Here is a 16,201-nt window from a genome sequence, read left to right on the forward strand (position 1 = left end):
CTGATATATGGAGTAATAAATATAAGTAATTCACCATTATAGTTTTTAATTAAAAAAATTTATGAGACGGTCTCATGAGTCAATTTTGTGATGCAGATTTCCTACTTGGGTCATTCATGAAAAATTATTTCTTTTTATACCAAAAATATTACTTATTATTATAATTATGAACATGATTAGCACGTTATCGTGATACATTGTCACGAATAAAGATATCTGATATATTCTCACGATATACTTCCTAATTTTAGATATGTATACAATCTATATTATTATTATTATTATTATTATTATTATTATTAAATATGAGACACTTAGAGTAACTATCTTAGAAGACACCAAAATATTTAATTCAATAATTATCCTTCTTACCCAACTAAAAACCTCCTCAAGTCACTCCAAATTTTACATAGAAAAAAAAACTAAACAAAACTTTCATTTTAAATTGAACAATTCTTCTAAATTGTTAATTTTTTAGTATTATTTGATTAAATTAAAAATAATAATAACACATGTAACGTGTATCTATCTTTTCCTAATATTAAATGATGATTAGCGAGTTAAGCGATGGGTGGTCAAAGTTGTATCGAGCCAACAGCTTTGATGAATATGAGTCTTTTAAAGCTTCTTCAGCATTTAACTGTAGGTTTGGATACTTTTTCTAGTCATAGGTAATCTTTATCTATATTTATCTATGGAAAAGGGTAATTAATAAATGACAAATTAATAAGCCATCACAAACCTAAAATTCTAAATTTCATTTATAATAACAATATATATATAAACAAATATATGAAAAATCATATAAAAACAAAGCAAATTTAACCTCATTCCGGAATTTAGGGGACAGTTCCATATTTTCTCATCCAAATGAAATAATCAAAAATCCAATCTAACAAAAATCAAAGACGTTTATTGGTCTAGTGGCAACGATGGACGCCAAGATCCAAATAATCATGGATTTTAGTTTCACTTGTGTGAATTGTTTAGGTAAATAAAAATCTTCATATAAAAAAAAAAAAATCAAAGACGTTTCTGATATTAGATTGGATTAGATTGGCTAAGATTAGATTAGATTCCATACTTTTTTTAATCTGATTCCATTCATTTGATATAAATCGATTTTGAGTAAGTCTGTTGTGAGACGGTCTCATGAATTTAAATCTGTGAGACTTGTCAACCCTACTGATATTCACAATAAAAAATAATATTCTTAGCATAAAAAGTAATACTTTTTTATGGATGACCCAAATAAGAGATTCGACCCACAAAATTGATCTGTGAGACCGACTCACAAGAGTTTTTTGATCAATTTTATAATATGGATCTTCAGCCTCATCCGATCTATGAAAAAATATTAATTTTTATGTCAAAATTATTACTTTTAATTGTAAATATGGATCAGATCAACCATCTATTTTATGAGATATATGAAAAAATATTAATTTTTATGTCAAAATTATTAATTTTCATTTTAAATATAGACCATATCAACTCATGTCACGAATATATATCTATCATACTGTTTCACAATACACTTACACATACTGACTGAATATAATTATTAGATTTTTAGCATTTTTATCATACATATTCAATTTAACAAAATAAGTCCCAATATTTCATTACAACCCCTCAAAAATAAAAAAATTAAATATGACACCAACATCAATAGTATATTCACATAACTGCACCCATCCCCTCCCGCTTCGACCCAAAATAAAATCAACGGACATCGACAGTTTCAGGTGATCGTCTCTTTGATCAACGGTGATATTATCTCCACGTTTCGTTTATTTGTTATTCTTTTGAACGTGCACATATAAAGACTCGTATTTTGATTCACGGATTCTTCGTTTCGTGTTAACTTCCCCCCTCTTTCACATATAACACACAGTTATAAATCTTCGTTCCAGCTTGAATCCCGTGATTTTCGAAGCATATTGTTGGATATTATTGCACGCAGATTCGAACCGTTTTCATGCTCCAAGTTCGTCTCAAAAATCTTCCATTTCAGTGCTTGATTTGTTTTTTTGTTTGTTTCTGTATTTCTGTTCAGAGATTATAAGAGGACGGATTCAATTCAGTGTTGACTGCGGTTGTTTATTTTCAGGTTATTATTATTTGAGCAGGTCTGGATTTCTTGCCTTTGAAGAATTTGTTTAGGAGAGGAAAAGTTGCTTTTCCGAGAGTAATTTCGGGAAAGCATTTTTTGGTGATTAAGGCTGCATCCGGAATTCGAAACCTGAGAATTAAGAGGTAATGTTGCCGTGCCGTTGACGAAGTAATTCTGAAAATATTTTTTTTCGTATGGTTTAATATTCGTTGTTCGATTCTGTATTTTCCTTGATCATGATTTTGTTTTGATGATGCAAAACATGGAGTAAGTTCTTGTTTTTTCAGTTGAATTTCTTTCCTTTTTGTTTATTTTGCCCCTGTTGCGTTTATGTGAATGTATATGCGTAAAGGTTGACAAGGTTATGACGAAACAAAAGGAGCATGCTTGGGTTTAATTTTTCTCCAGTTTGAAATCTTCGCTCGTCTTGATGGATTTAAATTTGCACGCCTTTATCTACTTCCTGCGTCACTTGTCGGAATTTGTGTTTTGACTTATAAACATGCAATGTGTGTGTGTATTGTGCATGCGAAAGTGTGAGCTTTTATTAGTTACCGTGCTTATTAAATGTGGGTATTGTTTTACCTTGAAGGGATAATTTTACTGTGAGCTGAATCATCTAAGAAAAACATCCGGAGCATATATACCTTCAATCATCAATCGCATGAAATGGGGTTTGAATCGGGAACTATGGTAGAGACCAGGGGTATTTTGTCATCCTCTGACCACACTTCGGTGGTTTCGATTTCCTTATTTGTCACACTCTTGTGCGGATGTATAGTGATTGGTCATCTGTTGGAGGAAAGTCGTTGGATGAATGAGTCTATCACTGCACTCATAATAGTAAGTATTCACAGAGTTTACAGGTGATGCTTTGCTTAGCACGTTTGATGCTGAAGATCTTTGATTTGGGCAATGGTATTATTCTTAACATTGGCTTGTGCATTTGCATTTGAAATTATTAATACTTATTTAAATAATCAGGGTGTATGCACTGGAGTTTTTATTCTACTTATAAGTGGAGGGAAGAGCTCGCACCTTTTGGTTTTCAGCGAGGACCTCTTCTTCTTCTATCTGCTCCCACCAATTATTTTTAATGCCGGGTAAGGAAGACGTTTTGAACTCAACATTCTGATGTCAAAATACAACACGATAATTAAATGGATTTTGAGATGGTGTTCCGATATAGATTTTTGAAAGTTGATGTGGTATTTGAAAGAGCTCTAGTGTAATGACTATATGGAAAGAGTAAAATAGCCTAATGATTAGAAGGAAATTGATATATATAGAGAGAGAAATAATTGCATAGCTATTATGTTTTGTAGAGTAAAAATTTTTTATGGGCGAGACATTTGAAATTGTAACCAATTAATGGTTGGGATCTGGAGTTGAACTCGAGAGACCGACCAAACAAGGCTTTATTGTTGTATCTGGATGATACTTTCGTGATCGAAATCTTCAGCTGAGAGCATTGCATGGGAAGGCTGAACTGAGATTATTTTTTTGTCATATCTTTTACGTAAAAATTGATAATGACCCTAATTCATCAACGTCCAATCTGTCCAACATGGTTTAAGAAACCTTTAAAGATTTGTTAAATGTGGTCTTCTCGAGTTTCATTCTGTTTCCTCAATCTGTAATCAGGTTTCAAGTCAAGAAGAAACAGTTCTTTCGCAATTTCATGACTATAATGATGTTCGGAGCACTTGGCACCTTGGTATCCTTCATCGTCATATCGTTAGGTACGGTTTTATAATTTATTTTAGTTTATGCTGTCAATGAAATCTATCATTGCTAAAAAGGAAATATTAACGCCTCTTACATTGATATCTATATATGGTACCGTTCCTCCGTCATCCTCTCTTTTATATGTGCAATGAGAAAAATTAAGCATGCTGATTTTACTAGGCTTTGTCCCTTTTTTTATTATCCCATCCTATGCCCTTCTAACTTCATGACTTTACTAGGCTTTTTCCCTTTTTCCTTTTGCCATTTTTAAAAATAGTCCGGTTTGAAGTAGAGTTTACATAATTGCAGGATATGCACATAAAACTTTCATATTCTGTGGTTGAGTTTGTTGTCATGCCGTTTCTTCTTTTAAATGGTTTTGATGAAGACATTGCTCGATTAAGAGAAAGAGCATGCAGTAAAAACACGATACTGTTGGATATACATGTCATTATATTTCAATTTTCGATTGCTGCTGATCTTCCATTATTATTGTTCCTCCTAATTTTAGATTCTTAATGCAATGCCACCTCAGCACATTATACTATTTCTTATTGCTTGAGGACCAATTTACTCTAGCATGGTTTACTTGTATTATTGTTTGTGTTCACTTAAGTGATACTTGTTTCCAAAACTTGGGAATAAATTTTTTCTAGGGAAAACAAGTAAGAGGTAGAAAAAATAAGACGACTAGCCATCACACAAATTTTGGATTATAAAATTGCCTAAAAGGTTATTCTCGTTTGTGGAGCATAAATTATTGTGTTGTTTGATTGTTTCCTACATCTCTTAATTCTTTTGGCAGGCGCTATAGTCTTCTTCCAGAAAATGGATCTTGGTCTTGGAATCGGAGATTATCTTGGTAGGTCTCTCCTTTTCCCACGGGTGCAATACATGTTTCCTCCGTTTCTAACAATATATGCTTATTTCCAGCAATCGGAGCAATTTTCGCTGCGACGGATTCAGTTTGCACATTGCAGGTATCCCTACCAGCCTGTCCCCCATTGTGATGATCTGAGGTATTTTCTTCTGGCCTAACGCAATACATCCATTGCTGCAGGTGTTAAATCAGGATGAGACGCCATTGCTATACAGTTTGGTATTTGGGGAAGGTGTTGTGAATGATGCAACATCTGTGGTGCTTTTTAACGCAGTCCAGAACTTTGACCTGTCTAATATTAATGCTAGTGTAGCGTTGGAGCTAATTGGGAACTTCACTTATTTATTTACCACCAGCACTGTCTTGGGAGTTATTGTATGCCCTCCCTCTCACTCTCTCTCTCCCCGGATAATCTATCTAGGTTACTCTGAATTATTTGATCTTAACATTTGTCTTCTGCCGCAGACTGGATTGCTTAGTGCATTCGTCATTAAGAAGCTCTATTTAGGAAGGTGTGTATTCCTTACTTGAGTAACATCTTGTACAAATCACTAGTGAACTGATATTGCTGGCGTTTCTAAAACCTCCACAAATAGTGTTATCTGATCTTCATGCCTGATTATCTGATCAACTACAGTCATTCCACTGATCGTGAGGTTGCCATCATGATGCTTATGGCTTACCTTTCATACATGTTGGCTGAAGTAAGTGTTTAGACAAAAGTTTTTTGAAATTGGCATTTTGTCTGTGATTGAAATAAGTTGTATCCCTCCTTGAATTGTAGGCGTGAAATCATTTTCTGACCTAAGTGTATTTGCAGTTATTCTATTTAAGTGGCATCCTCACTGTATTCTTTTGCGGAATCGTGATGTCGCATTACACCTGGCACAATGTGACCGAGAACTCGAGAGTTACCACCAAGTATGATATTTCCTTACAGTCAAAAACCTTGTGAAAAGTTGTTTACTCTTACTATTTTCCTTGGTAACAATTACCTTTCTTATTGATGCATTATGTATATATATCTCCAATCCTTTTTCAGGCACACATTCGCAACGCTTTCATTTGTTGCAGAGATATTCATATTTCTTTATGTTGGCATGGATGCTCTAGACATCGAGAAATGGAGATTTGTAAGCAACAGGTATGGGGTGTGTGCGTGTGTGTAGATGCACCTCGTTGTAACATCATCACGATATATACTATAGCATTTGGATTTTATCTATTATTAACAGAGTTCCTTAACATTTTCCTTCCTTTTTCAGCCCTAAAACATCAATTTATGTTAGTGCAACCCTACTGGGATTAACTTTGATCGGAAGAGCAGCCTTTGTTTTCCCCTTATCTTTCCTGTCTAATTTGGTCAAGAAGTCTCCAAACGAGAAAATTGATTTCAAGCAGCAGGTATGAACTTAGTAATTATTGCTTCTAGCGTACAATACATTCATTCACAAGGCAAATCTATTTGCTAATTTTGCCTTTCAGGTTACTATATGGTGGGCCGGTCTTATGCGAGGTGCTGTTTCCATGGCCCTCGCTTACAACCAGGTAAAATTTCAGCTCTATCTACTAAATTGGGAACAGGAACAGGAACAGGAACGGTCTTCAAATCAATATGCTACATGGAAATTTTCTATTGCCGCCTCTTTGCAAAGAAATAATGGGTAGTAGTGGATATGTATTCCAAAAATGTGCACGCCTAATTAATTACTTTTTCTCATGCAGTTTACTCGAGCAGGTCACACCCAGTTGCAGGGGAATGCTATCTTGATTACAAGTACCATCACGGTGGTGCTTTTCAGCAATGTGGTAAGACCTTTTACTCTTCTATTAACATTGAGTTAGACTTTTGCTAGGCTGGCCTGTTTAATAGGTAGCCATTAGGCCAAAATATAAGAAAGAATAAATAAGTACTTGAATGTCTGCACTTTTATATTTCTCTTCATTTTCCTTAGCATCTTATGATAACTGAGTTATGATATATAACGAATCAATATTTAACGCAAATCCACTATCCAATTTTAGATCAAAAAACTTTATAGTCTATCTTTATCTCATTTTTCATGACTCGCTTCAATTGAAATTACTATTTCGGCACTATATATCATTTCTTTACTTGACTAGCTACCAAAAACATTCTTTAACATCTACACACCATGCAGGTATTTGGTTTGATGACAAAGCCTCTAGTGAGACTATTGATGCCCTCGTCAAATCATCTAAGCAGAATGATTTCTTCAGAGCAACTCACCCCGAAATCCTTCCTCGTTCCACTTCTCGGCGAGTACCAGGATTCTGAAGCAGAACTATTCGCTGAAAATGGGCAATCTTGTTTTGGAGCTCGTGAAGGTGGCCCAAGAACACTTCTCCATCCAAACAGTTTGAAGATGCTACTGAGGACCCCTCATCGTACTGTCCACTACTACTGGAGGAAATTCGATGATGCTTTCATGCGTCCTGTTTTCGGTGGCCGTGGTTTCGTTCCGTATGCCCCAGGCTCACCTACCGAACAAAGTGCGCATCTTTCCCAAGCAGAACCTCAGCAGTAGGGATATTGCAAGTTTTTCTGCATGGAGTTTCTCTGGTTTTGCACATATTCAGCTTTGCTAGAGTAGTTATTATTTGGTACATAGTTTGCGTAGATAGCAGTACTTGGTCTCATAATGGGATGTTAGTTTGAAGTTTAGTGGCGAAGGTGTTGCGGACTCAGAGAGCGGGGAGCTTATTGGTTTTCTCCCTGCTAGTTTCTTGAAGAACTCCAACTCGGGGAATAATTTTTTCTGAACAAAAATAACTGAAGTTAAATCTTATGTCTAAGATTATTCTAAATTTATATGTTGATATATTGTCAAGAATCTAGTTTGGTTTAGACGTACGGATTGTGGGGTTTTGGGTATTAAAAATAGGTGTCAATTGCCATTTCATTCAGCGATTGCTTCAATAGTTCCTGACATCACAATAATGATTTCATAAGAATTGCTAGTCTTTTGAAAATGACAAGAACTTACAATGTGTAAAGTCTAATACTAAAATATATTTTGAAAATGAATTAGTGTCAACAACATGTGGACCCCAAGGCCCAAAATTCAATTGGGCCGGAACTGAATTCGATATTGAAAAGGCCATCGTAAGCCCATTTTGAGCATCCTCAGAAACCCATTTGTCGTAAACTTTTGCTGACCGCCAAAACCCTAGAATCCTTAAAACCCTCGCAAATCAGAATCGATGAACTAACTGAGAGAAGCAGAGCACGATGAGACCACTGGACGAGAAGGAAACCACTCAAGTCTTCAACAAACTCCACAAATTCGTCGGCGGAAACCTCAAAAACATCGTTTTAGACAATCAATCGAACGAAGGACCGGACTTAAACCCCGGCCGCTACTGCTTCCGCCTCCAAAAAGCCCGGGTGTACTACGTATCCGAATCTCTGGTCAGGCGTGCCACCAATATCAAGCGTGAAAAGTTAATCTCCCTTGGAACCCAGATCGGTAAATTCACCAAAGCGGGGAAATTTCATCTCACGGTCCAAAGCTTGAATCTTTTGGCTGCGAATGCAAAGCACAAGGTTTGGTTGAAACCCACTTCTGAAATGAGTTTTCTCTATGGGAACAGTGTGTTGAAAGGCGGGGTGGGGAGGATTACGGAGAATATTCAGGTGAATGATGGGGTGGTGGTGTTCTCCATGGCGGATGTGCCGTTGGGATTTGGTGATGCGGCGAAGAGCACGGTGGATTGCCGGAAGATGGATCCTAATGGGATTGTGGTGCATCGGCATGCCGATATTGGGGAGTATTTGAGGATGGAGGATGATCTTTAGGTGGCATGTCTAGGAGGAAGTTGTGGGATGTTCTTAGACTATTATTCGATTGAGGGATCAAATTTTTAGTAATAGCATGTAATTTGATTTGGCTTTTGAATGTAACAAGACTTATTGGAATTGGATATTTAATTACAATCCATCTTTATTTGGAAATATTTGTATATTTTTATGTTATCTTTATGTGCTGATGATCTTGAGAATGATTTCTACTGTGTACATTGTTTTGGGTATTTTTCTTATTAGTGATTTAATTCTGCCGGGGTTATTTTGAGACAGCCATAAGAGGGTTGGTAAAATCTTGAGCAGCGGATGAAAATATGAAACAGGTAATGATATAATCTCTGGTGATTAACGTTGTCTACCGAATTTTTCACTGACATATAGCATGAAATATGAGTTTGAATCTGAAAATTTTAGTTCCACTGTATTAGGATAAATTCGTCAGATTTTACTTTCTATACCTGTATACGAAATAACGCCGTTTTGTATAACACGACTATTAAAACAAGGAAATGAATATGCTCCACCGGTGTGCTACCTGGTGAAAAAATGGTACTCCATCACATGATAAAAGGGTTTGTTTTCAAACAAAAGCTCACGTTGTTGAGGGTTCTGCTGCTGAAAACAGACGAGGAGGTATACGTCAGAAATGGAAATCTCGAAGAATATAACGGTGACGTTTGGTCGAGCTTCAAACTCAAGTCAAAAGTTCTGACAAAAACATTTCAAAATGATTCTGAGATGGTACTGAGATGTAAATTTTTAAAATAGTAATGATTTCTTTTTTTAGAAAAAAGAAAAGAAAGAAAATAGTAATGATTAGTATAAACAAGTAGGCAAAGAAGCGTTGATTATGTGATTATTATGTCTTGAAGAGTTGATTGAAATATGAATCTATTTACCGAGAAAAAATAATGGTTGGGCTTTGGAGTTGAACAAAGTGTGCATCTTTTGCAAGGAGAAGCATAACAGTAAAAGGAATCGTAACTAGTAAGTAGAGTTTTTCTGCCTTGAGTTTGCCCTATATTGCACATAATCTTCGGAATTTTCCCATAGATCTTATTATTGTTAGATGTCTTACATTGATTAGATTAAGTTCTAAGAAGTTGTATATATAAACTCAGACAAACATCTTCTCTTGAACTAACTTTTGGGGTAGAGTTAGACGCAAGTCCATAATCTAAACATGGTATCAGAGTCAGGTTCACCGTTATATATTAGACTGTCATACATGAATCACCCAATAAAACTGCACGCTATGACACTCACTTAAACTTAATGCTCTAGTTGTTTATTACTGGCTGCTATGTATTGGACTGCCTTATGGGACACCCACTAAACTCCACGCTCTATTTCACACTCTAGTTGTTCATTCCTGGGCCACCCACTTAAACTTCACGCTCCAGTTACAGGACATCTACTTAAACTTCATGTTCCAGTTATTCATTCTTAGCGTGACGGAGTGTTAGATGTCCCGACTTAAACTTAACGCTCCAATTGTTCATTCCTGACGTGAGAGAGATGTGTTAGAAGTTCACATTGACTGGATTAAATTGTGTTTGATATAATGTTCTAATTATTCATTCATGACATAAAAAAGTTGTGTTAAATTTCCTTGAGAAGACATTTGAGGTAGAATTAGTTGCAAGTCCATAATCACAATAATTATATGGTATATAGTTAGCGTAGCTAGCAAGATTTGGTCTCGCTACGGTTTGAAGTTCAGCCATGAGGGTGTGGTTGAGTGGGGAGCTGATTGGTTTCTCCCGGCTATCTTTTTGAAGAACCCCAAATGGATCTTTCATAATTCTATTCCTATATTTTGTAATGGCATGTCATCATTTATTTAATGCATTTAGCAGAGTGACATTTACCCAACACACAACATTTCCTTCTTTCATTCGACAAAATCAGTTCTTTACATATCCATATTCAAAGTTTCTACTAAAATTATCAACAAGTGTCTTACAAAAATCACACCCCCTTGACCTGGTAAAATCAAATAAATCCATATCTAGACCAATGCCAGTGCAAAAAAAAAAAAATCTCCTGCTAAGCTCGAAACAAGAAGCCTATCATCAGACTGATCAGAGATATCATGCATACAAATAGTGGTGGGAAACCAACTTGAACTTTTCTTCCACCACTCTTTCTCCTTGACATTGCCTGCGTAAAGGAAAAAATACCAGAAAGCAAAGTTACTAAAACAAGAAGGATGTAGGTAAGGAAATCCTCCTGACAACAATCCCAATGCTGTATAGTTAATAGTCATACATTCTCGGTCTAAACCCATGCAGATCTTATCCATAGGAGAACGAGAAACAATCTCTCAATGTTCTATCATGGTTTATATTGTGAAGTCGGCACGAAACAGCACCCTTTAATGAAAAGATTTGAACTTATGCGAAAGATTTTCCCCAAAAAACAATATTGACCAGGTCATCTTTCCTGTCAATAGTCATGTGTGTGTTGGTATCAAAAAACACAATAAACCATAGTGATTTATGATGATGATGATAAACATTAGATAATTTCAGTTACTGTTCAGTCATGACGGAAATTAGGGGCAGGATACTATGGTATTACTTAACAAAACTAAAAGGAAGATGTGAAGAGAAGGAATAGAGTATTAGATTCACCCACCAATTCTTGCCTTAGGGTTTCCGTCTCATAAACGGTATTAATCTTCTCTCCTTTTAGCTTCATAATGGTGCTTTCAGCCTGTAAAAAAAATTAAAAAAAGAAAGAAAATTTAATGTTACCACTCCCATTTCAAAGATCCACTCATTGAATATTAATTTAGTCTCCATCCATTATACTTGGATGTTTGAATTCAATAAAACCGGAATATTTAACCGTTATTCATAACTTATTCAAGCTAAATCACGTATTTCGTATCAGGAATGTATCTTAAGTTAATCATATTACTAATTACCAAAATTTGAATTTTAAAAATATATATTTTAGAAAATAAGATAAATATTGTCTCATGTATCTAGTATGTACCAAGTATCTAGTATATAGAATAGATGATGCTCCTTTACCACAAAGTTCCCAAGAATGAAGCATCCCCACATCCAAAGGACGTGACCCTCAAATTTCAACATTACCAGATTAAGCACTAACCTCGACTAGCTTTGAATCCAAGGAACTAATCTTCGACTGTAACTCCTTGATATTTGTTGTTAGCTTGAACTCCATTGTTTCCACGTCTTTAGCCTGCTTTGATTCGTCATTCTTATCAGGGTCGAACTCCTCACTCTTGGCAGGAACTGACTTCATACTGTCAGGGTAGAACTCCTCGCTCTTGGCAGGAACTGACTTCATACTGTCCTTAACCTTCGGTGATATAGACTCTTCCAGGTTATTAACAATCTTGGTTGCATCCCCTTTCTTAATTGATAGCACCTAAGAGACAAATAATTCATACTTTGATAAGGTTAATGGGGTAACACTCGTTGATTTAATTACCAACCTGTCCTGCTCAAAAACATGCAATAAAATTTTGAAGTTGAGTTTTCAGGCAAATAAAAGAAATAATTTATGTACATGAAAGAAAGGCCATAATTCACAGGAATTGACTGATATAAGAACATTTTAAGACATGGTACAAGGTGCCAAGAGACGAGTGCATTTTATTGTTTTCAAGTTCATATTTAATACAGCGGGAACTGCAAAATCATCAAAATAATTAGGTATCACTATTGTCAAAAATGCTTGACGCTAAAAGGATAGTACACCTTAGCCTGGAATTGTCATTAATCATCCATGAAAAAAGCAATGTCGAAATGTCTCACCATATTAGGAGGTGGAAAATTTTCAACTCCAGACTGCAATTTAGCCACTGGTACTGACTGCTCATTATATGGCTCTTGCTTAGAAATTCCATTAACTGGCAGCAGAACAGGTGAATGGGGTTCTTCTGGCAAAAAAGTCTCATGAGATTCTTCTTGCTTGAGAATTCCATGAACTGGTAGTTTTCCAGGTGAATTGTGTGCACTAGTAAGAACAACCCGGATCTTCGTCTCTTCGATATAATGTTCACTATCTTTTGCAAACTGCAAGAAGAAAAAGAATGGTAAAATAGCCATGATGACCCGTCATTTTCCACCAATACTCTGACATGCAAAGCAATTGAGAACGAGAAACTACTGGAAAACGGTACGAAAGCAACAATATCTGTAATCTTACCATGTCAGATGTAATCCCCTCTTCCGATGTGCCAAATGGCACCACTGTACTCTGAATCAGAAATTTGTCCTTGCATTGCAACTCAAGAGGAGCTGTTTTTTGAGCTTGCATTGTGACTGCATTAGAGATGTACATGTCAAAAACTACCCAAAAACTGAAAGCTGAAAAACCGTCGCGGTATATCAAAAGGCAAGATAACAATAATTCCATGGTCTATTTTCTCCATGTTTAATGCAGAGAAAGTTCACATGCGCCCATCTTATATTCTTCATGTCTGGGTTCCCACATTAAAAATCTTGTGTGATGAATTGTTCGAAAATAATTTTGTGATACTCTATGTTAGAATAAAGTGCTTACCACCAGGCCAAAAGCTATACATGTTAATCAATACGCAACTTTATTTCCTTATACTCGTGAGTGCACCTACTTGGGTGCTAATGGGTCGAGTTGTTAAATCCATGAGTCCGATAAGGTGCGTGTCTATCTGTTGGTATTGTCTCATATTCCTTAAAAATCAGCCTTCCATTTTCCATACAGTCGGCCCCATCACTAGAAGTATTACCCGTTAGGATCTGATATCATTCTTTTACGGTCCACGTAATCAACCAGATCAAGCGGCGCAATGTACGCAGCTTGACACATGATAACTTCCCAGGAGAAAACTCATCACATCACTACTCTCACTCACGCACGTTTAACCCAACATTCCTCACAAGAAGTATAGAAATATGCTTCTTGAGAGATTTAAACTCATGACCTCGCTTAATATCAATTGATAGGATCAACGCTTATCACTAGGTCAAAAGTTATAATTGTTAATCAATATGCAACTTTATTTCCTTATATACGTGACCGTGTAAAGTGCACCTACTTCGGTACTAATGGATGTTGTTAGGCCCATGAGTCCGGAAAGATGTGTGTCTATCTGCTAGTTTTATCTAATATCCCTAAGATATCAATCTTACATTTTCTCAAGCGCCGGCCCTATTCCCAGCAGAGATAGTATTACCCATTAAAATCTGGTATCATTCTTTTACGGCCCACCTAGCCAACTAGATCAAGCAGCCCAACGCCAGCAACTTGACGCACGAGAACTTCCCAAGAGGTCTTACATCTCAGTGCTGCTCTCACTCATGCACGCTTAATCCAAAACACTAGAATCAGCTATATAAACCTTCCCTATCAATAAAACCTCGGGTTGGCTCAGTCCACATATACCTACCGCCTACAGCATGAAATAAGGATCGACACCTCTGCCACTTATTAGGAAAAAAGTCAGAGTAGGTCGCCATACCGTAGATTACTTCAGATCAAACTTCCTGTAAAGATGCCGTATAAAGTTGAAGACCACCGTCCACATAAAGAATCAACATGCGTTGTGTTGGTAAACTGTAGATACTTCAGCTCAAGCACAATTTACAATATCCAATGTATTGTGTTGGATTCTCTTCGGTACATATATAAAATTATTTTACAGATATGTCAAGCTTATACGCATTACTAACAATGCTACCACCATTAAACTCAGGTAATGCCACACCCAAATAAGTAGAGTTTTTCTTCTTAAGTACTCCTTATTTTGAAGAGAATTACTTATTCTGAAATGAACTTAAGTTTATTACAGCAACTAAATAACTTGTACATATAAATCATTGCCAATGAACATAGAATAAGCCTTTATACAACCCATCCCCCAGTCCATGACACAAAAGATCAAAAATTAATGAATGTGAAATATGAATAAGGCAAACTAAAGTACCTACGAAATCACATGTAGACTTTGGCTTGATTATACCGACATTAGGTCGCACACAGTACTTCTTAGGTGATGTTGTCTTCACCTGTAATGCGATCATTCAGCCATTTTTATTTATATCTAATTAAAAAGGATTTATAATCACATCGAAAGAAAAAAAATCATAAAATCGATGTCTGAGTTTCGTAAAGATATGATACAATAACAGGATCAGAAAACACCTAACCTTGAAAGCTACATACTGTTCGGTGACATTGGTAAGGTGAACAGTAGACGAACTCTGTTTCTTCACCTCAACTAAAGAGACAACGGAGCATCAGACCAGCAACCATTTTGAATGTACATGAAATGCATAGAAAAATAGAAATGGAGAAGCAGGGTATAAATCAGTTAGCAAATTTCTAAGAGAAAAAAGTCAATCCAGTGAAATGAAGAAAAAAACGTAATTACTAATCATATCGGTACAAAAGAAGGGTTCCTGCTTTCAACATGAAGAACAGAAGCATTATATCTCGATTAATGTAATTTACTTTCTTTAATATCACAATCAGATTTCTTAACACTTTAATTTTAATCAAAGAAATGCAGCAACTAATGAAGAGAATAAGTTGTCATGAAATTTATCGTTTACCAGTTACCACCTTGCTTTGAAACATATAGATGAGAGCAATAAATTAAAGGGAAAACGAACAAGCGAAACAGCAATTGTGCTATAACTATCCAATCCATATCATCAAGCATTTGCAATTAATCACTTACATACGAATTTAATTTCCCGAGGAAGAATCTCTACAAGCTGAGTTTTCATAATTCTTCACACCTGAAAAAAAAAGGTCAACTGAATAAAACTTAATAAAGCAAGAATAAGAAAACTTCACGATAATCCATTTCCTTAAACTTGTTGAAAAAATATCTAGTTTAGCATGTAAGCAAATTGAATCATTGTGTAAAAAACCATCAAACTTTTGATTTCAATAGAAAGAACCGAAATAAAAACATGTTTTTTGACATATATTTTCTCGAAATTGTAAGGAATTTGCTGAAGATACTCGTGACCAATTAAATTTATAAACAAAACTAATTTTAAGTAAAGAGCGGCTCATTAATTCATAAATTTTTAAAATTTTCCATTCCCAAGTGCCATAGACTTTTAATGCACTTCATTATCCCACGATCCAATTCCAACCAGCCAAAAAGGTGCGCATATCTCCGTGTACCGTTGCTTCATAGACACCAAAAACAAGTACGGATACTCAAAAAAACCTCACTTCATCACTAGATTCAAAGTTAAAACGACTCAGCACCGAAACCGAATCACGCAACATCAAAGTCCACAAAGTGACAAGCACCAGCACACCAAATGCACGACGCACAAAAATCGCGATCACAGCACAAATCAATCCTCTTCGAATGAACAGCACTCGCACCGTACACAAACAAAACGAGAGAGAATCACGAAAGATGAAACTCACCAGGTGGTTATATACTTTGCGAACCTCGAATTGGAGAATATTTTGCAGCAATCCGAACTCAAATTCAAACTGAAATTTGAAATGCAACTGACATTGGCGTAGATGATAACTGAGGAATTGGAGCAGAGAGAAGACCAGAAAAAGTTGGTGATCTGAAAATTCACGCTATTAGAAAATGACCGCAAAGGTTAGCTTTCGGTGGGTGAAAAAGGAGTATAGTCTACGTGACAACAAC

At 35.8% G+C, this 16,201-nt stretch overlaps 3 protein-coding genes across 4 annotated transcripts; 2 read left to right on the plus strand and 1 right to left on the minus strand.

The window, feature by feature from the left end:
• Nucleotides 1-1,822: 1,822 nt before the first annotated feature.
• Nucleotides 1,823-7,532, plus strand: LOC140981003 (sodium/hydrogen exchanger 1-like). The gene is made up of 16 exons (XM_073447200.1): nt 1,823-1,990; nt 2,114-2,259; nt 2,709-2,959; nt 3,101-3,219; nt 3,761-3,858; nt 4,650-4,706; nt 4,778-4,824; nt 4,905-5,099; nt 5,190-5,236; nt 5,362-5,428; nt 5,545-5,645; nt 5,767-5,868; nt 5,990-6,128; nt 6,210-6,272; nt 6,450-6,533; nt 6,887-7,532. The coding sequence occupies exons 3-16, from the start codon at nt 2,786-2,788 to the stop codon at nt 7,271-7,273; spliced, it is 1,680 nt and encodes a 559-aa protein (XP_073303301.1). The 5' UTR covers nt 1,823-1,990; nt 2,114-2,259; nt 2,709-2,785; the 3' UTR covers nt 7,274-7,532.
• A 379-nt stretch (nt 7,533-7,911) lies between these two features.
• On the plus strand, nt 7,912-8,735 carry LOC140981004 (uncharacterized). Its single transcript, XM_073447202.1, has one exon. The coding sequence runs from the start codon at nt 7,978-7,980 to the stop codon at nt 8,542-8,544; it is 567 nt and encodes a 188-aa protein (XP_073303303.1). The 5' UTR covers nt 7,912-7,977; the 3' UTR covers nt 8,545-8,735.
• A 1,699-nt stretch (nt 8,736-10,434) lies between these two features.
• LOC140981514 (vesicle-associated protein 2-2-like) lies at nt 10,435-16,201 on the minus strand. Of its 2 annotated transcripts, XM_073447935.1 has the most exons (10): nt 15,967-16,201; nt 15,254-15,314; nt 14,721-14,791; nt 14,498-14,579; nt 12,739-12,854; nt 12,345-12,605; nt 11,834-11,955; nt 11,674-11,788; nt 11,191-11,268; nt 10,435-10,713 (listed from the first exon to the last, which is right to left on the minus strand). In XM_073447935.1, the coding sequence occupies exons 2-10, from the start codon at nt 15,300-15,302 to the stop codon at nt 10,600-10,602; spliced, it is 1,008 nt and encodes a 335-aa protein (XP_073304036.1). In that variant the 5' UTR covers nt 15,303-15,314; nt 15,967-16,201; the 3' UTR covers nt 10,435-10,599. The 2 variants fall into 2 exon arrangements, with proteins under 2 accessions (XP_073304036.1, XP_073304035.1); XM_073447934.1 differs by having other exon boundaries at nt 11,674-11,955; nt 15,967-16,200.

This window comes from Primulina huaijiensis, chromosome 7 (assembly GCF_012295235.1).
Source record: "Primulina huaijiensis isolate GDHJ02 chromosome 7, ASM1229523v2, whole genome shotgun sequence".
Taxonomy (NCBI): domain Eukaryota; kingdom Viridiplantae; phylum Streptophyta; class Magnoliopsida; order Lamiales; family Gesneriaceae; genus Primulina; species Primulina huaijiensis.

Excerpts from the sequence above, each read along its gene's own strand:
- LOC140981003 (XM_073447200.1), top strand. The coding sequence starts at position 2,786 with ATGGGGTTTGAATCGGGAACTATGGTAGAGACCAGGGGTATTTTGTCA. Across the intron at positions 2,960-3,100 it reads CTATCACTGCACTCATAATA|GGTGTATGCACTGGAGTTTT; the intron begins GTAAGTATTCAC and ends TTAAATAATCAG. Across the intron at positions 3,220-3,760 it reads CCAATTATTTTTAATGCCGG|GTTTCAAGTCAAGAAGAAAC; the intron begins GTAAGGAAGACG and ends ATCTGTAATCAG.
- LOC140981004 (XM_073447202.1), top strand. The coding sequence starts at position 7,978 with ATGAGACCACTGGACGAGAAGGAAACCACTCAAGTCTTCAACAAACTC.
- LOC140981514 (XM_073447934.1), bottom strand. The coding sequence starts at position 15,302 with ATGAAAACTCAGCTTGTAGAGATTCTTCCTCGGGAAATTAAATTCGTA. Across the intron at positions 11,269-11,673 it reads TGGATTCAAAGCTAGTCGAG|GCTGAAAGCACCATTATGAA; the intron begins GTTAGTGCTTAA and ends TTTTTTTTACAG. Across the intron at positions 10,714-11,190 it reads AAACCCTAAGGCAAGAATTG|GCAATGTCAAGGAGAAAGAG; the intron begins GTGGGTGAATCT and ends TCCTTTACGCAG.